At 33.7% G+C, this 26,371-nt stretch overlaps 2 protein-coding genes and 1 long non-coding RNA gene across 3 annotated transcripts; all 3 read left to right on the top strand.

Moving 5' to 3' along the window:
- Positions 1-2,094: 2,094 nt before the first annotated feature.
- Positions 2,095-7,411, top strand: LOC123195754 (cytochrome P450 71D10-like). The gene is made up of 2 exons (XM_044609586.1): positions 2,095-2,218; positions 6,927-7,411. The coding sequence occupies exons 1-2, from the start codon at positions 2,125-2,127 to the stop codon at positions 7,409-7,411; spliced, it is 579 nt and encodes a 192-aa protein (XP_044465521.1). The 5' UTR covers positions 2,095-2,124.
- A 9,584-nt stretch (positions 7,412-16,995) lies between these two features.
- On the top strand, positions 16,996-18,745 carry LOC123228861 (receptor-like protein 6). Its single transcript, XM_044654383.1, has 2 exons — positions 16,996-18,644; positions 18,694-18,745. The coding sequence occupies exons 1-2, from the start codon at positions 16,996-16,998 to the stop codon at positions 18,743-18,745; spliced, it is 1,701 nt and encodes a 566-aa protein (XP_044510318.1).
- A 169-nt stretch (positions 18,746-18,914) lies between these two features.
- LOC123215172 lies at positions 18,915-19,877 on the top strand. Its single transcript, XR_006502053.1, has 2 exons — positions 18,915-19,543; positions 19,672-19,877. It is a non-coding gene; the product is annotated as an uncharacterized LOC123215172 (long non-coding RNA).
- The last annotated feature ends 6,494 nt before the right edge of the window (positions 19,878-26,371 follow it).

Here is a 26,371-nt window from a genome sequence, read left to right as displayed (position 1 = left end):
TGGCAAATATGATTTGGCAGCACTCAATGTGTTATATGTTGAAGGAAATTCTCGGTTAACTACAGTATTTTATACAATCTTTACAAATGAATAATCTATATAAAGGCCAAATGACTATTTACCACTTGAATTTCGATTAAGCAAGAATTTCTCCTTCTTTAAATTTGAAATTTACATTTTTCCATCTGTTTGTTTGTTAAATCCATTAGTGTAAACTGTTTGATTTCACTATTAATAAGTAGTTTATCTTTTTTTGTGAAATTGCCAAACTACCTATCATACTTAATACAATACTTGCCATTTTCAACTCTCCAGAATGGTTACTATAATGGTGGTGACAAAATCTTGAATCCAAACCCATTTGAATACTTGTCAAGCAATTGGAAAGTGATGACTCACACTGAAAACTTCGCTAGTATGACAACTTTAGGAAAATTCTACATTAACATAATACAAGAGATGTTAGATATGTATGGACAATCCACATCATTAAAAGATGTTAAGATAAGATTAGTTAAATAGTATTTGAGTTCGTAAGCTATCAAGATTGTTTTACACTAAAAACATTGCTAGTTATAACAGTTTTAATCAAATCCCACATTGACAAAGCAAACTAAAATAAAACTAGTGAAATAGTATGTGAGTTGTGAGTTCTAATGCCATCAAGTCACGGCTTTGTGTCCAAAGCAGTCCAAATAGACTGTGTATTGATTTCTGTGTATTCATATTTCAGACCTGGAAATATCCTGAAAGAGCTGCACCAAAAGGTCCACAGTATTTTGAAGAACCACGGTCACTAGTGTACCTCAAATTGTTTTCACTAACTGCTCTTGAGATTATTGAGCAGAAACTTTCCAAGGCCAGTGAACTAATTGGCAAACCCTTCACACCACCATTTTCACCAGAAAACTCGTCATCCGATTCTTGGGAAACCAAAGTGTGCTTGTTATTTAATATTAAAAGAATCATGAGGAACTCAAGCTTTCCTTAGTTACAGTAACCAAAGTAGAAATGGTATACTGGAATTCCTGATATTACTGAGCTTCAGGACAGCTTCAAGACTGGAAATCTTCCCTTCTTTGGTTAACATATAACTTGTTCCCACTATAGAAAATATATTCTGCTTCTACTATTCATTGAGAAACAATGTCTTGCTTCCTCGAATTACAGCAGATCATCCCTGTTCCAAGTGAGAAAATATAACCTGAGGTGCTCTTCAAGTCATCAACTGAGCGACTCCAGTCACTATCCACATGGGCTACTAGTTTGGCTTCCTTTTTCCTTTATACAGTATGCCAAGGGTCAGTTGTGTGTCTTACATATCTCAACACTCTTTTGGCAGAGCTTTGAAGTGCAACTCACTTGATTCTTGCATGAACCTAGAAAGTAAACTTGTTGCATACTATAGATCTGATCTAGTGGCTGTCAAATGCAATAGACAGCCTACTAAGCTTCTAAGAACTCCCTCTTCAAATTAAAGATTTGCATCTGCTTTGACTTGTCACTGCCATGAAATTCAAATCTCAGCTTATCCCAAGCTTCTTTTGTTGTCTCTGTTGGTTTTTGGAAGTTTATGCAGTGAGTTTTTAATGAAACCACAGAGAAAATGCTAATGTTGCTGCTAAGAACGTTTTCTGCTGGAAAAGTTCTACTTCTTTTCATTACTTTTTCTGAATAAATATTACATGATTTAACTTACAAAAGGTTAGTAAAATCAGCTGCTATTCAACTGGATTTAAGCATAGCCATTAACTTAAACTAACACACATTAACTTGTGTCAAACCTTTACCTAACACACCTAACATTATTAACTTTACAAAAGCACAAGTGAATTACAAAAGCATTACATCATAGTGACTAGAAAAGCACTGTCATTATGTCACATCAATGTTAAAATTCCAACTCAACTTCCAAGCAGTCATCTGGGTTAGTATAATATTATTTTAATTTGCTGAAAGCACTTAGAATTTAAACCCTTTGCCACTGAGAGTTATGTTATAAAAGCAAACTGAAATTATTCTGATACTAGGAAATGGGCACCGAATAAATTGTGTCCAAGCTGATAATTTAATTTAATTTTTTTTTTTAAGGATATTTTCAGCGCTGGAAGTGAGACATCAACAATGGCTTTACAGTGGGCAATGACAGAATTGATGAGAAACCCAAGGGTAATGAAAGAAGCACAAGCTGAAGTAAGACGAGTCTTTGATGGAAAAGGTGATATTGTAGTAGGAATTAAACAAGAGTTTCATAAAACTCAAAGAAATCTGGAAATTTTCAGATCCAGCAAACTTATGGAGAGCAGAGGAAAAACAGAGAAAGAAAGAGAAAAAGATAAGCTAATGGATGGACTTCAAATCTGCTTTTAATTTTCGTAAAATAAGTTATATATACATCCAAGAGCAGTACATGACATCAGCAAGCTTCATTTGTACAACCAAAAGTCAACAAAAATCCTAATATTAAGGATCATCAAGTATTTTTACCAAAAACATATCTACTGCTTCGACTAATATTTTGTAACTATTATGTAAAATGACACAAAGAGCCTCAATTCTTTAACACTCCTCCTTTGAGGTCTTTGTTCATAACACCCAGTTTAGCTTTAAGGAATTCAAATTGAGGTCTTGAGAGTGCCTTGGTGAAGATGTCTGCTAATTGGTCTTTTAAGCTGCAATGATGAAGACTAATTTCTCCATTCTTTTCAGCTTCTCTCAATGCATGAAACTTAACATTCATGTGGTTTGTTCTATTGTGCTGGAATGGATTCTGTGCTATAGCAATGGCAGATTTATTATCCACAAACAGGGGAACACTGTCACCTTTTGATTGTCCCATGTCTGCTAGAATTTTCTTAAGCCATATAGCATGATTTGTAGCATTTGCAGCAACTATATACTCAGCTTCAGCTGAGGATTGTGCAACTACATCTTGCTTCTTGGAATTCCATGAGAAAACAGCAGCATTTCCAAAGGAAAAATAATAGCCTGAAGTGCTTTTTGAGTCTTCAACACTTCCTGCCCAATCACTGTCTGAGTATGCAACCAAACTTCCACTTTGGTTTTTCGAGTACCATAAACCACAATTTGCACTCCCTTTTATGTACCTTAGAACTCTTTTGGCTGCACGAAAATGTGATATGTTAGGAGAAAACATGAACCTTGATAACATGGAAGCAGCAAACATAATATTAGGTCTTGTTGAAGACAAATAAAGCAAGCTTCCAACCAAGCTTCTATAGACAGAAGCATCGACCTTGTCCTCTCCATCATTGTTGACCAATTTTTCATTCACAACAAGAGGTGTAAACACTGATTTGCAGCTGTCTAAATTAAACTTCTTTAGTAGGTCCAGAACATACTTCTTTTGTGATAAGAAAATGCGATGATCATTTTGCTCAATCTTATGTCCAAGGAAGTACTTCATTTCTCCCAAATCTGACATATCAAATTCAGATTTCATACAAGCCTCAAACTCAACAATAAAGTTCAAGTCTCCTCTTGTAATCAAGAGGTCATCAACATAAAGAGAGACTATAAGCTTTACTTCCTTTCCAATCATCTTTACATACAAAGTTGCCTAATTTTCACTGCATTTAAATCCCTACTGCAGCAAATATGCATGAATTCGACTATACCAGACTCTAGGAGCCTGTTTTAAGCCATAAAGAGCCTTGTACAATTTATACACCTTATCTTCCTTGCTTGAAGCTTTAAAACCTTCTGGTTGCTCAATAAAAATTTCCTCATTCAACACTCCATTAAGGAATGCAGATTTCACATCCAGATGATAAACTTTCCAATTCAGTTTTACAACCAATGTCAACAACATTCTAACTGTTTCATACCTTGCAACTGGTGCAAAGGTATTGGTGAAGTCAACTTCATATTGTTGCAGGTGTCCCTTTACAACTAACCTTGCTTTGTGCTTGTTGATTGTGCCATCAAGATTAGATTTAATTCTATAAACCCATTTGACACCTAAGACCTTTTGATTTTCAGGTCTCTTCACAAGCTGCCATGTTTTATTCTTTTCAATCATGTTGATTTCTTCTTGCATGGCTTTTCTCCACTCAAATTTCTTTACAGCTTCCTCATAAGAATAAGGCTCAAGTAAGGCTACATTGCACCTGTTGTAAATATCTGCAAGGGATCTAGTTCCTCTAATTGATACATCTTCCTCATCACCATCATCATTATGCTCATTTTCAAATTAAGAGCTAGTTGAAGTAGTCTGAGTGGAATCAGTTAAGACAGCTTCATTTCTTTCCCAATTTCATACAGCTAGCTCATCAATTTTAACATTTCTATTAACTTGCAGCTTTTGAGTCTTAGGATTATAGATCTTATACCCCTTTGAAACCAAACTGTAGCCTGCAAGAATCCCTTGTTCTGATCTGTTATCTAACTTGCTCCTTTTCTCACTTGGCACAAGAGCATAACATACACTCCCAAATACTCTGAGATGATCAATTGATGGTTTAAAACCATGCCAAACTTCAAAGGGAGTTACATTATTCATGGCTTTAGTGGGCAGCATGTTCAACAAGTAAACTAATGTATTTGCTGCCTCAGCCCAAAAGGTTTTTGGTAACCCTTTTTCAATCATTAGACATCTTGACATGTCCATCACTGACCTATTCTTCCTCTCACTCACACCATTTTGCTGTGGAGTGTAAGGAGTGGTCAATTGATGCATAATCCCTTCTTGTTTGCAAAATAAAGCAAATGCATTCGAAGTGAACTTACCACCATTGTCTGATCTGAGCATTTTAATTTTGTTTCCTATTTGTTTTTCAACAGCAGCTTTAAATTTTTTGAATACTTCTAAGGCTTTTGATTTCTGTTTCAGAAAATAAATCCAACAGTATCTAGAGAAGTCATCTATGAAAAGCATAAAGTATAGGTTGTCATTCAATGATTGCACACTCATAGGTCCACACAAATCAGTGTGAATCAACTGAAGTTTCTCACTAGCCCTCCATTTGCCTTTTGAAAAAGGTAATTTTGTTTGCTTCCCAAGATGGCATACATCACATACATGTTTTGGAATTTCAATAGGAGGCAAGTTCAACACAAGATCACTATTTTGCATATTTTTCAAGGTAGAATAGCTAAAATGACCAAACCTTTTATGCCATAATGTTGAATCACTTTCCAGATGGTGAAAGGCATTTAAACTGGTTTGATTCCAGTTTATGACAAAGTTTTTATCTATCATGTTTACTGCCGTTACTTTATTTCCCATAGGATCATTTATAGTGCAGGCATGATCTAAAAAATGAAGAAAATATCCTTGCTCTAACATTTGTCCTACACTTAACAGATTATGACTTATATCAAGTATATAAAGAACATCTTGAATAAGTTTTGTACCTTGTGAAGTTTCAATAACAGTAGTGCCTTTGCCTTGAACATTGACCAGTTCACCATTTCCAATCCTTACTTTTGAAGAGTAGGATTTGTTTAACTCCTTGAAGACATCAATATCAAAAGTCATAGGATTAGTGCACCCACTGTCAATCAGTCATTCACCATTTTTATTGTTTTTTGCACAATAAAAGGCAACAAACAAATTTTCACTTGATTCCTCAAGCTTCTCTACTACTCTGACTTGTTGTCCTTGTTGATCTCTTTTGCTCTTGCAAACTTTTTCCACATGACCTTGTTGATTGCAGACCTTACATTTTGCATTAGGCCTACACTAACAAAAATTTGGAGTATGATTTTTTTTCTTGCAGTAAGGACAAGGAGCAAACTTTGTTTTCTTTTCCCACTGCTTTCCTTTCTCCCTTTTTTCCTCTTTTTTCTCCAGGCCTTACTTTCTACCCAAGCCACTGCCGAGAGTTTTCTCTTGGTGCTTTACATTAAAAGCCCCTTCTGTTCATTCTTCTTTGGTCTAGAGCTTTAAAGGCATTTACCACCTCTGTTAAAGTAAGTTCAGAGAGATTTTTAGAGTCTTCAAGAGAGGAAATTTTTGATTCATACCTCTCTGGAATACTCACTAAAATCTTTTCCACAACTCTTTGATCAGTAAGTGTCTCTCCAATCAATCTTATTTGGTTGACTACCTTCATCACTCTATTAGTTTATGGTTTCAATTTCCCTCATTTTCAAGGTCTCAAATTCTCTCATGAGATTTAAGACATGCATTTGCCTTGATCTCTCATTTCCAAGAGAGTCTTTTCTGAGTCTGTCCCAAGCTTGTTTAGCAGTATCACAATCAACTATTTTTGTAAAAATAACATTTGTGACTCCCTGGTGTATTATGGAAAGAGCTCTAGGAGCCTTAGTCATCTCTTCTTCATGCATTCTGAGCTGATTTAAGGTGGGATTGGGTCCCAGTTGAGGAGGCAGCTTCTCCTCTTCAACATACTGCCAGAGACCTACTCCTTTTAGAAAAGCTTTCATTTTTATAGCCCAAATATGATAACAGTCACCATTATAGAGAGGTGGTGAAAGATTAGAAGAGGATGAGGCCATCGTGAGCTTAGATGAAGGAGTTATGAGGTAAAGGCTTTTTTTCTTCTTCTTCTAATACAGCCCCTTAAGATCACTAAACATGCTCTGATACCATGATATTGTAATAAGAATTAAACAATAGTTTCATAAAACTCAAAGAAATCTGGAAATTTTCAGATCCAGCAAACTTATGGAAAGCAGAGGAAAAACAGGGAAAGAAAGAAAGAGAAAAAGATAAGCTAATGGACTTCAAATCTGCTTTTAATTTTCGTAAAATGAGTTATACATACATCCAAAAGCAGTACATGACATCAGCAAGCTTCATTTGTACAACCAAAAGTCAACAAAAATCCTAATATTAAGGATCATAAAGTATTTTTACCAAAAACATATTTACTGCTTTGACTAATATTTTGTAACTATTATGTAAAATGACACAAAGAGCCTCAATTCTCTAACAAAAGGAAATGTTGATGAAACTGAAATTCAGGAATTGAAGTACTTAAAATTAGTGCTAAAAGAAACCCTGAGGCTGCGCTTTCCTGTACCTCTTTTACTTCCAAGGGAATGCAGAGAGAGTTGTGAGATTAACGGGTACAAGATTCCTGAGAAAACCAGAGTCATTGTCAACGGATGGGCAATTGGAAGAGATCCTGGATACTGGAATGACGCTGAGACATTCCATCCTGAGAGATTCCTTAACAGCTCAATTGATTTCAGGGGGATGGATTTCGAATACATTCCATTTGGAGCTGGAAGGAGAATTTGTCCAGGCTTAACGTTTGCACTACCAAATATTGAGCTGCCACTCGCACAACTTCTTTACCATTTTGATTGGAAGCTTCCGAATGGGATGAATCCTGATGATATAGACATAAGTGACGTCTTTGGTATAACTTTAGGAATGAAAACAGACTTGATGCTGATTCCTATCACTTATCGTTCTTAGTATTCTCTTATGTATTTTCCCTTTTCTGTTTTCCAGGTTTGTTCTTCTGGTTGATTATGATTTTCAGAGCATAGAAACGTTAAGCATGTTAAGCTTTGTTTGCTTCAAATAAGTACTTTGAATTGTGTAGGAAAATAAATGCACACGCTTAGTTTGGAGAATACAGTTTCAGATACTTATATTATCTTTTTTTTTTTTTTACATAAATTCTACTATTTCCAACCCCCTCTCGAGGGATTCCTAGATGCAATAACAACAAAATTATATGTAAGTATCTGTTGTGTTATTATATAATTAAATAATTTTATATTAAAGACAAATAATTAATCATACAGTAAAACTTTTCTTTAGTTCACAAGTTAGTAGGTGCACATAATTTTACTCTTACAGTACTTATGTATTGTTCTGGTCATGTCCTTTATTGGAGCTTAAATTTATCTCCTACCCTTTTTGTTTAAGATAGATACATATTCATCTTTAAACATAATCTATTAATCAATGACTTTGATCTATAAATATTTTCAAACTTATCTCACAATCGATTTTAATGTGAGGATAAGGTTAATTTAATGGTACTAACAATTTTCTTTTGAATATTACTCTAAATCAATCATTTTCTCAATTAAATATCTTCTAACATCTCATTTGATCCTTTTTACACCAACAAATCATAAATTGTATTTTGTAATGTCATAAAACTATTTTTTACATCAAATTAAGGACTCTCAAATTTGTAAATACTAGACATACCTGCTCACATTTTATGGTATTTACTTCATGCAAACTAAATCTCGAAACTCCTCTTTTGAATCAAGTTTTTCCTTAAATCAAACTTGCCTCTCCTCAAGTCATGAGTCTTGCGGGAGGCAACACCATCAAACAAGCCCAACTAAAAAGAAAATACATAAATATTTGGTTTAGCCCCTAGAGTAGAATATTCTAAAATCCAATAAATTAATAAATTATTTTTTGCAACTATGTGACTTTAATGGAAGAATAACCACAAAATTTCTTACTAACACTCAAACCCAAAAAGCCCAAAGTATCATACTGAAAATTGAATCAATTTATAAATTAATTTTTACAGCTATACCACTGTTAGAAAAGAAAAGCGACAAAACTCTTTGCTAACACTAAAAAAAACCCACAGACCCAAAAAGTTCATTACATTCTTTTAATAGCTACCGGATAATTTACACCCTTTTAATAGCTCAGTTACAAAGATCCAAGATAATATTACAAGATACTTCTCATTTCTTGGAGCACATAGTCTTGGTTTACAAAGAGGTTTTCCAGTACAACTTCACCAGCATGGAATCAGGCAGAAGTAAAAAATGCAATACAAAGTTTACTATATTACACCAACGACACTCATTTTATTCTTCACTAGCTTCGGGTACCTTCTCATAAACTACTTCCACCTCCCTGAACCTGCAAGGAAGGAAACACCGTCCGCCAAATCTCTGCTGGAGGTATATGATTGCGGCAAAAAGGATGCCAACAAGTGGGATGGTGACATCCCAAGCAGTGGAGTAAAAATCTGCAGCAGGGTCTGCATATATGTATGAACCATCAAAATTTTGGACATAGTTGTGAGTCCTATAAAGGTCATATGCATGTGGCACCAAGCGAACCAAGGTGAATCCGATGTAAAAGAAGCAAGAAAGTGCATTTTCTCTTGAGTTGTAGAACATGTTGAGGAGGATTTGTGGGAAAAGGAAACCATCCAGGATGAAACCAGCATAAGATCTCAAGTCCCTCCAAAGAGAATGCTGGTTGTTGTCAAATTGAGAATAATTATAATATTGGGTTTGAACTATATGACCAAAAGTCTCACTCACAAGAGCTATTAAATTTTTGCCATCCTCCGCTTCCAAGGAAGACACTTTGGTGATTGCTGGTTCGCAAGAACAAGGCTTCAAAGTTCAACACAAGTACTATCATGTGACCCAGAGTCAAAATTGTGAGCATGAGAAGCGAAATGAAAGGCAGAACTGTGGGGTTCTTTTTCACATAACAGGCAAGTGTGTCGCAGACTAGAGCCATGAGGATCTCCAAATCCATCCGCCATATTGATTTTCTTTCCCAGATGGTGTAAGAAGCAGTTGAAGTGACATGAAGAGGCTCAAAGCTATGTAGCACGGAAACGGAAACGGAAAAACGTGGAAACGCAGAAACAGAAACGTGGAAACGCATTTTTAAAAAAAATATAAGAAAAGGAAACGTGGGGAAACTTATAAATATGAAAAATATAAAAGTTTTTTTATAAATACTAAATTTTTTATAATAAAAATACATAAACTTGTATAATATAAAAATAAATAATAAAAAAAATGAAGAAAAATAATACTATAAAATAGAATCATAGAACCTATTATAAATTATTTTTGAGTAAACACATGTAGATATTTAAGAAGAAAAATAATACACACCAATCTATATGATATGTAAGGGAAAAGATGAGTAACACATCAAAAAATAGAGAGATGATGAATTCAATATGAGATTTAAAGACATTTTTGGTTTGAAAATATAAAAGATATGTGTTTAATCGATTTCACGATTTTTCTTCTAAAAGAAACGTGTTTCAAAATTTTTCAAAAATTTTGAAATGACCCGAAACGTTTCCTATAAGTTTCGGGGAGTTTCGGAAACGGAAACATTTCCGAAACGTGGAAACACACCCCATTGTAAGTTTCCATGCTACTTTGGCTCAAAGTAAAGAGGATCAGAATCTTTGTGAGCACTTATGATGGTCCCCCTAATATAGACCGCATTTTTCTTCGCATTTAGCGGAGGAAACTGAAGATTGACAAGAACCTCACAGTCCATTGAATCGTTTTTCAGCTTCTGACTGCTCAAGGAAAGATATCTGCAGCCAACCATGCGAAGGCACCCAGTCTCAGGATCATAAATCCCTTCAACAAATATTTCAACTCGCCCGTATTTCTCACTCAAGGACGTATTGAATAGATTTTTGACACTATCCAATTGCACCTAATAACGTGGTGAGAGGCTTATTTTGTAGCTGATGTTAAGTGGTGCACTAATATTGGTATTCCCTTCAACACCAGAACTCATATGCTTAGAGCTTGAGGGAGAGCAGCTAATGCCTGGCAAATAATATTCCAATATTATCGAAGGAGTTATATGGAAGACATTGCCTTCCAAAGTGAAGTAATTTGTCCCTGGTTGATCAAGTGGAAAACATTCTCTCTGTCAATTGTTTTGTATTCTTCTTAAGCTTAGCCTGAATCCAGTTGTTTAAAGCCTCAATAGTGTAATGAAAACAAACAATCCACAAATAGGGCAAGAAGAAAAAGAACATAAAATATTTACATGGAAACCCAAATCCAGTTGTGACTTTTTGTGTTTTTTTTTTTCTTCTTGCCCTATTTGCACATTGTTTCATTTCATTCCGTATTACTTGGATTTCCGCATAACAAGTAAACACCACATTCTAATGAAACCTCATAAGTGCTTACGGATAGGGCTGGATTCGAGCCGAGCCGAGCTCGGCTCGCAGCCAGCTCGGCTTTTTGAGGGCCGGCTCGAGTTCGGCTCGAGCTCGACTCGAGCCGAATTCGGCTCGGTAACGGCTCGGCTCGACTCGTTTTTTATATCAAAACGACACCGTTTTGTATATATATAAAAATCAAAACGACGCCGTTTTGTATAAAAAAATTTTTTAAAAAATATACCGAGCCAACCCGAGCCAGCTCGGGCTCGGCTCGAGCTCGATCGAGCCGAGCTGAGCCCGGCTCGTTTCGGGCTCGAACCGAGCCGAACCGAGCTCGAGCTCGAGCTGGCTCGGCTCGAATCCAGCCCTACTTACGGAACTGAACCATTAAAGAGCTTCCTTGTACTTCTAGTCCTGTGAAATTCTATATCAAAGCTAGATGAATTGGAGTCTCTCCAGTTGCTGTTTACGAAGTGGATGATTCTACTGGGTGGACTTATATGGCAATGTTCGATCACAAGAAGTAAGCTTCTACAAAGAACTGCCATGTTGGAGACGAAATTGGTATGTTTCTCCACTCTTTTACATCATTCTTTTATTTTTCTTGACTCGATATTCATATGATGATGGTCTTTGATTTGTTCTCAAAATTAAGTACTTTTGATTATTGTAACCATCGTTTTAAAAACCGGATTGAACCGGTCAGTCAGACCGATTGAACCGTCAACTTTTAACCAAATCAATTAAATTATGTATAAAATTAAATTTAACTCAATTAATATAAAAAATTGATTTTTTTTTAAATTTATTATAAAAACTTGAACCAAATCTTATTTATTATATTTGAATATATAAACTAACAAATTAAACTTCTTTTAATATTAATTAAGTCAAATTATATATTAACTGTAAATTATACAAATTTTTTAAAATTATTTATAACTAGTTAACCTATCTAACTATCGATCAATTAATTTAACCATCAATTAGACTAAATTACCCCCTCCAATGGGTGGATATATTGCCTGGTTATAAAAACATTTATTGTAATACAATCTTACATTATTATTATTATTTTGATTAAGTTACAGTATCGAGGTACATAAGTAAAGCAGCTCCTATAGCATATAAAAATCTAGCTGCCCATCCCCAAAACATAACCAAAATTTTCCCCAAGCCAATCCAAGAAGTGACGGTACTTATATCTCCGCTCCAAATTAACACAAAATAAAGAGAGAAAAAGAATGTTGAATTTACTACAAAAACAAAATAAAAATAAAAAGACTTAGATTTTCTGCAAAGACATTGCAATAGTTGTCTGATTACCTGAAAAAAAAAAAAAATGCACTTATTGCAGGCTCGCCTGAAACTAGTTTGCTTAAACTAGGAGATATATGCTAACCGTATAAATACTCTGAAACAAAACTTGATAGTAAATAAACTATAGTATAAATTGTATATTAACAATTATGTATTGTTATATGATTGAATGTTATTTTATTTCTAATTTAAAATTTTTTAAATTATACACAAATTAGTGCTTATTGTTTATAATGGGTTCCATCCAAATTGCTTTTTCAATGCTTAAGTCATATACTAAGACCAAAATTCTTGAAAAAAGAAGAGTATTAGTTTTATTTATTCAGGACCTTTGCTTGTATAATTTAGGCCCGTTGATTACACTATCCATCATTCTTTATCATGATTGGTGAATTAAGCTTTAAAAAATTAGGCCGAATCACTAGTTTCCACCCAAGGTTTGATGAAAGTTTCAAAAAACCAAATTTTCACATCTATTAGTAAATTTGTTAAATTTTCCCAAAATTTTCTATTTTGCTCTTATATTAAAATTATAAAACTATCATTAATATTTAATGTAAATTTTAAATTATTATTATATCCTTATTAGTTTAAAATTTTATTTCTTAAATTCCTAAAAATATTAAAACTTTAATCAACTTTACAATGTTGCATTTTCGTTAGGTTTTGAGGGTGTAATTGTTATTTTTGAAACTATTAAAGGACATATTAAAATTTTAAAAATTTCAAAACACCTCAGAACCTTTTTTAATTTCCAAAATCCCCTCAAAATTTTAAAACTCTAATAAACTTTTTTTAATTTCAAAACATCCAGCATAGTTTACAATAATTCATCCAAATGAATCATATCATAAAAACAAATAGCGCAATCTGTTTTATTCATATCACAGCAATTGCACACATATCATTCAAAACAATCCGTATCAGTTGTAACATACATAATTCATTTGAAAACCATTTTCTATTATAAATTTTTTTTTCTCTGCCATCTTATGTTTCAAGAAGTTGAACATTTAATTTCACTAACATCTTATACTGAGAAAACTTTGGTTCATTTATTTTCCATGGATTTGAAAATCTCAGCCTATTTATAACTAGCAGGGCCAGCATATAGGTGGACATGGTGAAGTTGGTACATTAGTAAAAAAGTTTGGAAAATTGATTGGGAAAGTGAAACTCATTTAGCCTTTTTAAAGTTTCCTATATTGAGAAAAGTCTCGCTTACGAGAGCTATCAAATTCTTCATATATTCCTTGGGTTTGAACTTTGAACCTGAGAAACAAGTTGTCCCTAAAGGGATAGCTTCACTGAATAAGTGTGAAATCTCTAAAGTGTCTCAAAAAGGTTTATTGGGAATCAAGATTAGACTCTTGAATAATCTGATACAATGGTTGTAGGGGCTATCATTAGACTCGAGGTTTTATTTGCTTGATGTGGTTGGTTTCCTCAGAAGGGGAGGTCCGGCTTGGGTGGGGACCTTTGCCTTCTTCACCCTCAATAAACACAAAAGAAAGAGACAAAAATTGTTGAATTTACTTTTAAAAAAAAGAAAAAAAATATTGAGATTTTCTATAAGAACATTGCAATAGTTGTCTGATTAACCAGACAATCACTCAAAACAAAATTTGATAGAGTAAAACTATGTTTATTAATAATAAATATAAATTTATATATAAATGATTATATATCATCATATGATTGGATGTCATTTTATCTCAAATTTAAAATTTTCAGATCATATATAAATTAATGCTTATTGTTTATGGGTTTTGTCCAAGTGGCTTTTTCAATGCTCAAGTCATATATTAAGACCAAATTTTCGAAAAATAGAGAGCATTAATTTTTTTTTTTTTTTGTTATTCAGGACCTTTGCTTATATATTGAAGGTGTGTTGATTACACCGTCTGTTATTCTTTATCGCGAATGGTGAATTAAGCTCAAAAAAGTTAGGCCACATGATTATTCACTCAAGGTTTGGTGAAAGTTTCTAAAAGTCAAATTTTCATCCGTCATGGTTAAGTTATTCTAAAAGTTAATGATTGTTTTACTCTTATATTAAAATTACAAAATTATTATTAATACTTAATCTAAATATCAAATTATTAATGTATCCTCACTATTTAAAAATTTATTATTTAGATTCTTAAAAATTTGAAAAGTTTAATCAATTCTCAAAAATTACATTTTGGTTAGGTTTTTGAGAGTGTAACGGTTATTTTGAAACTATTGGGGGATCTATTAAAATTTAAAAATTTCAAAAACACCATTGAACTTGTTTTATTTCCATAAAGCCCTAGAAAAATTTTTATTAACACTCCTATTATTTTTGAAAATTACGGTTTGCCCCAGAAATTTAAAAAGGGAAATAGAAAAATAAAGGGAAAAGACAAATAAAAAGAATAACAGGAAAATAGAAAATAGAGAAAATAGAAAAATCTATATAAAATGATTTCATATCTTTACTTAATGAAATTCAGTAATGGAAGCATATGATCGGTACAAATTTGGTTTTTTGTAAGTTAAAGGGTGAAAATTTTATTTCAGCAAACTTTGGGCGGGAAATAGTCTTTTGGCAAAAAAATTATTGCCCCTTTTATATTGCTTTTTATTTATGATTAAATAATTACATATTATTCACACACCCTATATCATTAAGGAATAAATGTAAGATTCAATTTTTAACTTAATGACTTTCATGAAAGAAAGATTGGATAAAGCTCTTGAATCACAATATTCATTGATTATAGATTTATATAAAAGAAATAATTCTTCTAATAATTCTTGAAACAATCTTGTGATAATCTTGATAATACTTAGTGGTGAATCAAAGATCAAGAAAAAATCTAACATTTTATTCCTGTAATGTGCGTAGACAAGAAAAACAAATTCTCTTATATATAATCCTTACTTTGTATTTGTGTGTCACACCAAAAAACCTAAAAAAAACATATTTATATATTTTTATAACAAAGTCCTCAATGTAAAATCATCTCATTTATTATTATTATTTTATAATGTGATTTGGACGTTCAAGACCATTAAGCTAACTAACAAGAATAAGAGACTTCAGTTGCAGTTTAAAGCCATGGCCGGAGATGCCTGCCGTGTGAAGAAGCGACCGAGGAAGAAGCCATAATCATATGGTTCTTCAAGCAAGAAGGTGAAATAAAGAAGGATTCGAGACTCAAGTGAAGTCTATTCATCCATTTATCCATCTCACGATTAGATTTGATGACAGTAATTGTAATTGTTGATTATAGTCTATGTCTCCCTAGAAAAAGGAGTGCTCAATCAGACTTTCAGGGCCCAAATTTTTGGCCCCATATGTGGTAGAAGCTCACTTAGTCTTCGTCAATGGCAGCATTTCGAGGCAATCTTGCACCACATTAATTTAGCTTCAAAGACTTCAACTAAAGCAAGTCTAGCAGGTCAATTTTGATTAATAATTACACAAAACGACACCAATACAATAAATATATTTGAAGACTTTGAACATTTCAAAAGGAATACATATTTATGTTTCAAATTTTGCAATAAAAAATTAAAAGTTATTTCAGTAAATGTAAAACCTCTCCCCAAAGATAAGTTAGAAGATTCCTGCCTAGAAAGCTAGTAAAAATAAATCATTCTTCTTATTATAAACAGAAAATTTTAAATCTTTCTTATCATAGAATAAACTCAATTAAATAAGATTGAACAAATTGTTGAAATTCCGGGGAAAATAAACCAATCTCAAAGTTTGAAACTTTAAACGTAAACCTGAACAACCAAAGTTATTTAGTAAAATTATGAAGTTCTTAAAAGCAGAATAAATTGTAAACAAAAAGTCATCTAAATTCCTAATACTTCATGCCAGCCATCTAAATTTTTTTTTCTGCTATCTTATGTTTTGAGATTTTGAACATTTAATTTCACTTCAATCTTGTAGTGGGAAAACTTCGGTTCATTTATTTTCCATGGAATTGAAAATCTTAGTCTACTTAAATTTAGTAGGGCCAGCAAATGGGTAGACATGGTGAAACTTAGTACATTACTAAAAAAGGTTGGGAAATTGATTGGACAAATAATGGACAAAGTGAAGCTCATTTAGCTTTTTGGAAATTTCCTATATTGAGAAAAGTCTCACTTACGAGAGCTATTAAATTCTTCACGTGTTCCTGGGGTTTGAACTTTAATTGTATAAAAAGGAAAAGTGTATATATATACATAAATAAATAAATAAATAAAAATTTTATATATATATATATATATATATATAAGCGTGTGTGTGTGTATACATATATAAAAATGTTCATTTCTTTTTCCCATCAGCAATTTCTTTTTCTTCTGTTTCTTTAAAAGAAAAAAGATGCAGGTGTTATTCTTCTTCTTCTTCTTCTTCATCTTGCATCTTCAAGTTGGTTGTTCATCCTTTTCTCCATCACCGATACTCTGCTCCCCTGAACAAAGTGTTGCTCTACTTCATTTCAAGAACACATTTTCCCTTTATGAAGATGTTTTTGGGTTTTGCAATGGGTATCCTAAGACAGAGTCCTGGAAAGAAGGTAGTGATTGTTGTTTGTGGGATGGTGTCACTTGTGATACATTCACTGGACATGTGATTGGTCTTGACCTTAGTTTGAGTAGCCTTGCTGGCTCTCTCCATGAAAATAGCAGCCTCTTCCTCCTCCACCATCTCCAGAAGCTCAATCTAGCTTGCAATGCTTTCTATGGATCGCAAATCTCACCCAACTTTGGTAAGCTCACCAACTTAACACATCTAAACCTTTCTAACTCAGGTTTGGATGGCCTAGTTCCCACCGAAATGTTTCTCCTATCTGATCTTGTTTCACTTGATCTCTCCAACAATCGCCTAAGCATGCCCCAACATGGTTTCAATAAGCTGTTGCAAAATTTAACGAAATTAAGATATCTTCATCTTGAAACTGTTGGCATGTCTACTGTTTCAACTGGTTCTTTAGTAAACTTGTCTTCTTCTTTGATATCCCTCAACCTTAGGTTAACAGGGGTGCAAGGCAAATTTCCAAGTGAAATTTTTCTATTTCCATTTCTCCAGCGGCTAATATTGTCAGCAAATGAACACATCACAGGTAATTTGCCAGAGTTTAATAAGTGCAGTCCTCTCAAAGTACTAGATCTTTCTAATTGCAATTTCCAAGGGTCACTTCCATCATCACTCGGAAACCTTACAGAAATCACCTGTATGGATTTGTCATGGAACAGTTTTACTGGTCAAGTCCCAACTTCATTATCTAAACTTGTCCAGCTCACTGGGTTATCTCTTACACACAACAATTTTTCTGGAAAATTTCCAAATGTTTTGGGTAATCTTAGTAAATTAGAGACTTTAGATCTCTCCGTTAATATTTTCAGTGGCCAGTTGCCAACATCAATATTCAACGTGAATGGACTTCGTTACCTGGACTTTTCTTATAATCAATTTAAAGGTGAATTTCCTAGTCAGATAAGCGGTCTTCCATATCTAGGTGACATCAAGTTAAATAATAATCTTCTAGGTGGCAGGGTACCAGCATGGTTGTTTACTCTGCCATCTTTGGAGAGTTTAGATCTTTCCCACAATAAACTCACAGGTCCGATGGAGCAGTTCCAGCACCCTGGTCCAATAAGTAAAGTTTATTTGCGTGATAACATGATTCATGGTCCAATTCCAGATTCGATTTTTCAACTTTTGGGTCTCGTACAACTATCACTTGCAAACAATAACTTCAGTGGTAATGTGCAGGTAGAGATGCTTTCAGAGCTCAAAAATCTGACGCATATTGATCTTTCATATAATGCCCTTTTGTCAGTAACAGGAAAGGTCATCTTGCCCCAGCTTAATGAAGTCTTTTTATCTTCTTGTAGCTTAACTGCAGTCCCGCTTTTCTTGGGCAGTGTAAGTTATTTAAATCTAGACCTTTCCAATAACTCAATCTATGGCCGAATTTCCCAATTGGCGCTTGGAAATTGTTCCAACTTGTCTTACTTAAATCTGTCACACAATTTACTTACCAGTGTTGAGTACATTTCATCCATGGTCAACCCTGAAATTCTTGACCTTTCATCCAACTTACTCCGAGGACAACTTGTGGATCTACCATCTAGCCTTACGTTCTTCTCAGCTTCAAACAATGATCTGACAGGAGTGATCCCTCCATCATTTTGTAATGGGAGCAGAGTTCAATCCCTTGACTTGTCCTATAATGGCTTAAGTGGAAACATTCCAGAATGTCTTGTGAAAAGCAATGCACAGTTCGAGTTCTTGAATTTGGCAATGAACAACTTCCATGGTAGTATAGAATCTCTGACGTTTCCCAATCAATGTGATGTGACAGCTCTTATGCTTAATGACAATCAGTTGGAGGGACCATTACCATCCTCTTTGGTTAATTGCCAAGGTTTGGATATCCTTGATGTTGGGAATAACAGGATTAATGATAGCTTTCCGAATTGGTTAGTAAACTTTCAATTTCTTGAAGTACTTATTTTGAGATTTAATCAGTTTCATGGTCCCATTGGCAATTCCAGCACAAGATTTCTCTTCCCTCGGTTAAGAGTACTGGACCTCTCTCACAATCAATTTTCTGGTATTTTACCAGCAAGCTTTTTTAACAATTTTGAAGCTATGAAGAGTGGATACAAGGATGATGTCAAACTCAATTACTTGCAGTCTGTTTTTGGTACATATTATTCAATAACGTTGTTTTTAAAAGGTGTCGAGACCCAGATGGAAAAGATTTTATCAATCTTCACAAGCATAGATCTTTCTAACAACCTGTTTGAAGGGAAAATTCCAAAGGTATTTGGACAGTTCAAGTTACTCAGATTACTTAACTTGTCCCATAATAGCTTAACTCATAAAATACCTTTATCATTGAAAAATTTGTCACAACTTGAAGCATTAGATCTCTCTTCCAACCAGCTCATCGGAAAGATTCCTCTACAATTGACAAGTCTAACATTTCTTTCAGTGTTAAACTTGTCTTACAACCATCTTGTGGGACGCATACCTCAAGGAAATCAATTTGACACATTTCAGAATGATTCCTACATTGGAAATTTGGGCTTGTGTGGATCACCACTGTCAAACAAATGTGACAATGATGCGGCACCACCAACGATAGACGAAGAAGAAAGCAATGCTTCAAACTGGTTTGATTGGAAAATTGCTTTGATGGGCTACGGATCTGGATTTGTAATTGGCATATCTATTGCCAACATTGTGTTCTCAATAGGAAAACCTCAATTTTTTGTGCGGTTGATTGAAAGAGGGTGTCCAAGAAATGTGAAAAGGCTGAATAGAGGACGTAGAAGAAGAACAAATTAGCATTTGAAAGTTGTTCCTCAATATTGTAAGTGCTCCAACCCTCTTATTGCTAGATTCTGCTTTTTTTTTTTTTTTTTCTATTGACAGCTTTATCATAATGAATATAGCTAGATAAAAGACTACTGAATTCAGACTTGTTTTCTTTGTTCTCAGACTCTGAAGAGTTGAAGAGTAAGATGCTATACTAATGTCTCCAAGAAAACTTCAAGCTTTTGTATTAATGGTAGATTTTTATTTTAGTAGCTATTCAATAAGCAACTCTGTTTCTGTTCCTGGCAATTATGCAAGAGCTTGCCGGTATAGTTCTTGTTTATTTTTGTAAGTATTTGACAAACTATGAACATTTGTGCTCTCATTTAGTTTTGTGTGTGCACATATTTTTCTTCTTGTTATACGTGTGTGCATACTTGCATTATTATGTGAACATTTGTAAGTGATTTTTCATTCAAGTACAATTGGCAACTTTTGCCTGTATTCGATTTTGTTGTTTGCTGTTTAGGTGTACTGTTATGATGTGTCACTCCCTAGCTCACCCTTGCTGAGTATTTAATCTCACATTTTTTATTAGATTCTAGACCTTAATTTTCTCTGATTTTGTCAATAATTCTCAGCAGCTTATTTGGTCAAGATCATATTGTTCTGTGCAGTGAGATACTACATCTCCTCTCTGTTTTTCCACTCTTTGTCTTGCAGATTAGCTTAATTATTCATATTGTGGGATACGAATCTGTGACTAGTGCTTGAAGGGATTTAAAGATCAGAAGTTAAGGGAATTTTAGTTTGATTGTTTATGGGGAGCTAGAACAATAGAGTGGGATATTCATAGTATTTCAAATTTAGGCATTAACTGCTGACAGTAGGAAAGTCAGGAAATAAATTTAGTAAGTGGGAGTGTTTACTTTGTATGTTGATTTCATCTTTGTATCTAAAAGTTGTGATTATTGTTTAGTGATTTGATTGAGTACGACTTGGTCCTAATCTTTGCTGAACCATGTAAAAAATGTAGTGTTTACTTTCTAAACAAGTTTTTGTACTTTCAGAATGTGCTGTGAGGATGAAGTGTTAACAATATCGTCAGCTCATTTTAAGCTGAAACAACCAAACCAATATCACTCACAAACAGATTTTCATCTTCAAATCCTTGTGTATATATTCTAGAATTTCTTGTTAATTGTTAATACAAGTGAACTTATCGCATAGCAAATTCACACTAAAAATAAAATAACCTGTAATGCAAAAAGAACATTAGATTTTTCATTCATCATGATCTGGCAGACTCATCTTGAACTCTCTTGGATGTAAGAGTCGACTAGGAGGTTGTAGTGATGTGCAGAGAAGAAAGCTGTGCTGATGAAGTGGTTGGCTGGAAGTTGACTAGGGGCTAACATGGAAGATGTGGTACTGCAACAGTGCTTTGCTTTGTGAGTTTGTGTTATGATTTTTTTGTATTTAGCTTGTTTAAAAGCAATATGACATACAACTAGATAAGATTAGGTGTGTTAGGTGGAGGATTGACAAGAGTTAGTATATATGCTTTGATGTATTAGTTTTCAGTTGATTCTCATGCTTAAATCAAACTGAGTAGCAGCTGATTTTACTCAAAAAGTTTATGTTAGTTGCTGTAATATATATTCACAAGAATGAAATTAAAAAAGAAGAAAACATTTCTTAAAAAATTTTCGGCCTAGAACATTAGCATTTTCTCTTTATTTTTTTGTTCTTGCATTAGAACACTATACTGCTAAAACTCCTCACACACCACCATGTGGCTTCCTAATGTCCACACCAGTAGAGGGAGGTCCCATGAAGATCTGGCCCTGACATTTTTGCATCCCAATTCAAAAAGAAATTATATGCTGAGATTTCAGTATTAATTTGTTGCTGGATTTCGAATAATAACGTGATTGTTATATAGGCTATACCAATTACCCATATGAATAATGTTGGAAATTTTTATTTTCAAGAGTTTGAGATCCTTCATGTTGTTCTCCAAGATGTAGGTGCATAAGGGGACCATATCTCTCGGCTATGTCCCTGAGGCTGGGATGCAGCAGAAAGCCAAGAAGCTGGTGCAGGTTTCGAACAAGAGGTAATTTCCATGGCCCTGGAGGTAGATGTAAAGTTCATTCACTGGCTTTTGATCTCAATCCTATCTTCAGCACCATGAAGAGAAAGAAAAGAAAGGTGAGAAGGATTGAAATGGAAGTGCATTGAAATTTCATCACAAAAATATTGAGGATATTGAATATTCACAAAAATGGAGTGAATTGAATAAACACCAGTACAGGGCAGAGATCTTCAACAGAGGAACCCTGGTCAGAGATTGGAGGAATCTCTAGCAAAGGTTGAGTGAATCGGGCTTGGGCTGTGATTTGGCCTAAGATGGGGTGAAACTGTTAGATCGTAAAGATGCTCATAGTAAAGATCGCAAAGGATACGAATCTGTGACCAGTGCTTGAAGGGATTTAAAGATAAGAAGTTAAGGGAATTTTAGTTAGAATGTTTATGGGGAGCTAGAACAATAGAGTGGGATACTCATAGTATTTCAAATTTAGGCAATAAGTACTGACAATAAGAAAGTCAGGAAATAAATTTAGTAAGCGGGAGTGTTTACTTTGTATGTTGATTTCATCTTTGTATCTGACAGTTGGGATTATTATTTAGTGATTTGATTGAGTACGAGTTGGTCCTAATTGATGTAGGCTAAGATGAATCTTAGTTGAACCGTGTAAAAATGGTAGTATTTACTTTCTAAACAAGTTTTTGTACTTTCAGAATGTGCTGTGAGGATGAAGTGTTAACACTATCGACAGGTCATTTTAAGCTGAAACAACCAAACCAATATCACTCACAAACAGATTTTCATCTTCGAACCCTTGCGTACATATTCTAGAATTTCTTATTAATTGCAAAGGCAAGTTAATTTATCGCTTAGCAAATTCACATTAAAATGATATAACCTGTAATGCAAACAGAATCTTAGATTTTTCATTCATCATGATCTGGCAGACTCATCTTGAACTCTCTTGCATGAGTAGACTAGGAGGGTGTAGTGATGTGCAGAGAAGAAAGCAGTGCTGAGGAAGAGGTTGGCTGGAAGTTGACTAGGAGCTGACTCCGAAGATGGCAAGATGTGGAATGCACTGATGTGGCACTGCAACAATGCTTGCCTTGTGGGCTTGTGTTATGATATTTTTGTATTTAGCTTGTTTAAAGCAATATGACAGACAACTAGATAAGACTAGGTGTGTTAGGTGAAAGATTGACTAGAGTTAGTATGTTTTGGTGTATTAGTTTTTGAGTTAATTGTTACGCTTAAATCAAGCTGAGTAGCAGCTGATTTTGCCAAAAAAAGTTTGATTAGTCGTTGTAATATATATTCACAAGAACGTAATGAAAATGAATAGAACTTTTTTCCTGCGAAATTTTCAGTTTACAACATTAGCATTTTCTCCGTTCTTGCATAATACACACACACACACACACAGATATATTTATATTTTTGTTTCTAAAACTTCTGGTACACCGACGAAGTGTAGCAAAGAAGACTATCTAAACTCTGAAGAGGAGCCCAAATACTAATCAATCAATTCCAAACTTAGATTATTCTACAGATTTCTGTTGAGGCAAAATGACAGCACTCAGACGTTTCAAATAATCATCTTGTCATCAAAAGTTAAGAATCAACAGCTGTAAGAATCAAATAAAAATTTTACTTTTAGGGTGCAACAGGTTGCAGTGGGCTAGGTCAATCCTAGTGCAGCCCATCAATACGAATTTGGCTGAGCCCGAACACCTATTGGCTCATGTTTGGTTCAAATGAAAAAATGTTTGGCTTGAGTTCATCAAGCCAAAATTAAGGTGGCTCAAGTTTAATTTGATTGAAAAATGATTCAGTTCAGTTTAGTTTGAGCTTTACTTGATTTCGTAACTTGAATCAATGGTTTGAATTTATGACTCGGAGTCATGGCTTAAGTTCATGGTTTATTTATAAAACAATGTCGTTTTATCCAAATAATATTCAAAATCACCAATTCGAGCCATAATTTCAAGTCAAATTGAGTGACCTTGGAAATTGAGTGACAAATCTTTCTATATAAGATGATCTATTTGGCAATCTTATGTACTTAAATCATAATTTCATTTCTAATTCCAACAAATGATTGGAAAGGCACGAGATCATCATCTTTCTAATGCTCCAGGTAAGGTTTGATTCAAGTTGAACTCAAGCTCGACTTAAGTGCAGCCAAGCTCAAGCTTGAGCTTTTCTCAAAGGTGTTCAAACTCAGCTCATTTGAGAGAAGCCAATCTCAACTTAGTGCTAAAGTGATAAAATTTTGATGTGTTTTGGTTAAAATGACGTCATTTATTCGATTTGTATCAAATTTTTTAAGCTCATGTGCTCAACGAATTGAACACCCCCAAAGCATGAGCTCGAGCTCAAGTTTGAAAAAATTGAAATCTTATGCTCAAGCTTGTTTAAGTTGAGCTTGTTTCAGGCTCGGTTGAACTAAACTCTAGTTCAAACAAGCTTAGATTGAATCCAGCCCTAGCTCCAGGGCCTAGGGTCGTGGCCCCATAGGCCTTTATAGGAAGCCAACAAATGTTACTTGAGCCACATATTGTGTTATGTGGTAAAACTTTATTTTAAGATGGCCTGATCATAATGAATATAGCTATCTAATAGACTATTGAAATCATGCTTTGTTTTTTAATTCTCAGACTTCAAAGAGTTGATTATTGCATTGAGGAGGAGTCTTTTGAAGCAGAAGCTGCTGTACTAATGTCTCCAAGAAAACTTTTAGCTTTTGTAAAAATTGTAGATTTAATTTTAGTAGCAATTTCGTAAGCGACTCTGTTTCTGTTTCAGACCATTATGCAAGAGCATACAGTTCTTGTTTATCTTTTGTTAAGCACTTGACAAACCATGAACATTCGTTTTCACACTTGGTTCTTGTGTGCAGAACCCTGTCTCGATAATTTTGCACCACATTGATAATTAGATTTGATGACAGTAATTGTAATTGTTGATCAATGTGTGTCTCCCTTGAAAAAAGAGCGCTCAATTAGACTTTCAGGGCACAAATTTCTGGCCTCATATGTGGAAGAATCTCACTTGGTCTTTGTCAATTGCAGCATTCTGCAGCTGTCTTGCACCACAATGATATAGCTTCAAGGACTTCAACTAAAGCAAGTCTAGCACGTCAATTTTGATTGATAATTGGTAAATTTACTAAAAAAACTACTGGAAAAAAAATTGAGATTTTCTGTAAAGACATTGCAATAGTTATCTGATTATGTGAAAAAAAAAGACATTTATGTGGGAGGTTTGCCTGAAACTAATTTGCTCGAAGTGGGAGATATATGCTAACTAACCATGCAATCGCTCGAATCAAAATTTGATAGAGTAAAACTATGTTGGTTAATAATAAACATTAATATATTTATTAACAATAATACGTGGTAATATGAATGGACGCCATTTTATTTTTAATTTTAAAATTTCAAATCATAAACAAATTAATGCTTATTTGGTTGTGACTTTTGTCAACGAGGCCTTTTCAATGCTTAAGTCATATATTAAGACAAAAATTATTGAAAAAAGAGAGTATTAATTTTATTTATTCAGGACCTTGGCTTATATGTTCTAGGCCCGTTGATTACACTGTCCATGATTCTTTATCGTGTATGGTGAATTTAGATTAAAAAATTAGGCCAAATGACTATTTTCCACCCGAGATTGATAAAAGTTTCAAAAAGTCAAATTTTCAATTCATTGTCCACTTCTGTTTTTTTAAAATAACTATTTTACCCTTATATTAAAGTTATAAAACTTGTCATTAATATTTAATATAAATATCAAATTATCATTATATTCTTATACCAGTTTACATTTTTTTATTTTAGACTCTTAAAAATAAAAATTCTACTTAACCTTAAATTATTGTATTTTGGCCAATTCTTTAAAAGTATAATTATCATTTTTGAAACTATTGAGAGGTATACTAAAATTTTAAAACACCTTAAAACTTTTTTTTTTCAAAAATTCTATTAAAAATTTTTATTAACGCTCCTAATATTTTTAAAAATTACATTTGCCCCTAAAATTTTGAATAGCAAAATAGAAAAACGAGGGAGAAAAGAAAATTAAAGAGAATAAGGGGAAAGAGAGAAAATAGACAAATCTATATAAGATGATCTCATGTCTTTCCAATTCACAAACAAAACAGATGATGAGTGAGAATTTGGTTCTTTGAAACTTAAGAAATTCTATAAAAGGTTCTTTGAATTCAAGAACTATGGATTAGAGACTGATCTGTGCTTGGCCCCCTAGTATGGGTCACATGACTTTACGGATAAATTTTTAATTATATTTAAGTAAATACAATAAGTAACGGTAAAATAGCAATGACTTACAGTAAAATAGGTACAATCTATTGGCGGAATAATGTGTTATCTATTGCAAACATGCCGCTTGTATACATGTCAGGTATCTGTCAATTGGGGTTCGAATATAAAAGCTGCCTAAAAATGTATGGAAACGTTTGTATATAAAAGGTGCATTAGAGTGTAAGTAAAAAGTGAGTGAGTGTGCCACAATAATCTCTTCTTCACTTTAAATTTTCATCATTCATGGTGAAAATTTCTCCATTTCATACCTGTCTATTTTTTCGTGTTGGACTTTCCACATAAATTATGTATTCTTATTTTGTATCTTGAGGAATTACAATGAATAAAATAGACAATTGATGGAGCCTTTAATCGCGAAAGTAATGTGAAAAAAAGTCAAGGCATGTTACTTTCTGGAGCTATAATTTTGTTTGTTCACATTAATTTCTCGATGAAAGGCTCA

This window comes from Mangifera indica, chromosome 1 (genome assembly GCF_011075055.1).
Source record: "Mangifera indica cultivar Alphonso chromosome 1, CATAS_Mindica_2.1, whole genome shotgun sequence".
NCBI classification, from domain to species: Eukaryota; Viridiplantae; Streptophyta; class Magnoliopsida; order Sapindales; family Anacardiaceae; genus Mangifera; species Mangifera indica.
Note: the sequence above shows the minus strand (reverse complement) of the source record. Positions and strands in the feature narration are given on the sequence as shown.

Coding starts and splice junctions, on each gene's coding strand:
- LOC123195754 (XM_044609586.1), top strand. CDS start 2,125: ATGGCTTTACAGTGGGCAATGACAGAATTGATGAGAAACCCAAGGGTA. Junction 2,219..6,926: donor ACGAGTCTTTGATGGAAAAG/GTGATATTGTAG, acceptor CTCTAACAAAAG/GAAATGTTGATGAAACTGAA.
- LOC123228861 (XM_044654383.1), top strand. CDS start 16,996: ATGTTTCTCCTATCTGATCTTGTTTCACTTGATCTCTCCAACAATCGC. Junction 18,645..18,693: donor AATGATAGCTTTCCGAATTG/GTTAGTAAACTT, acceptor AGATTTAATCAG/TTTCATGGTCCCATTGGCAA.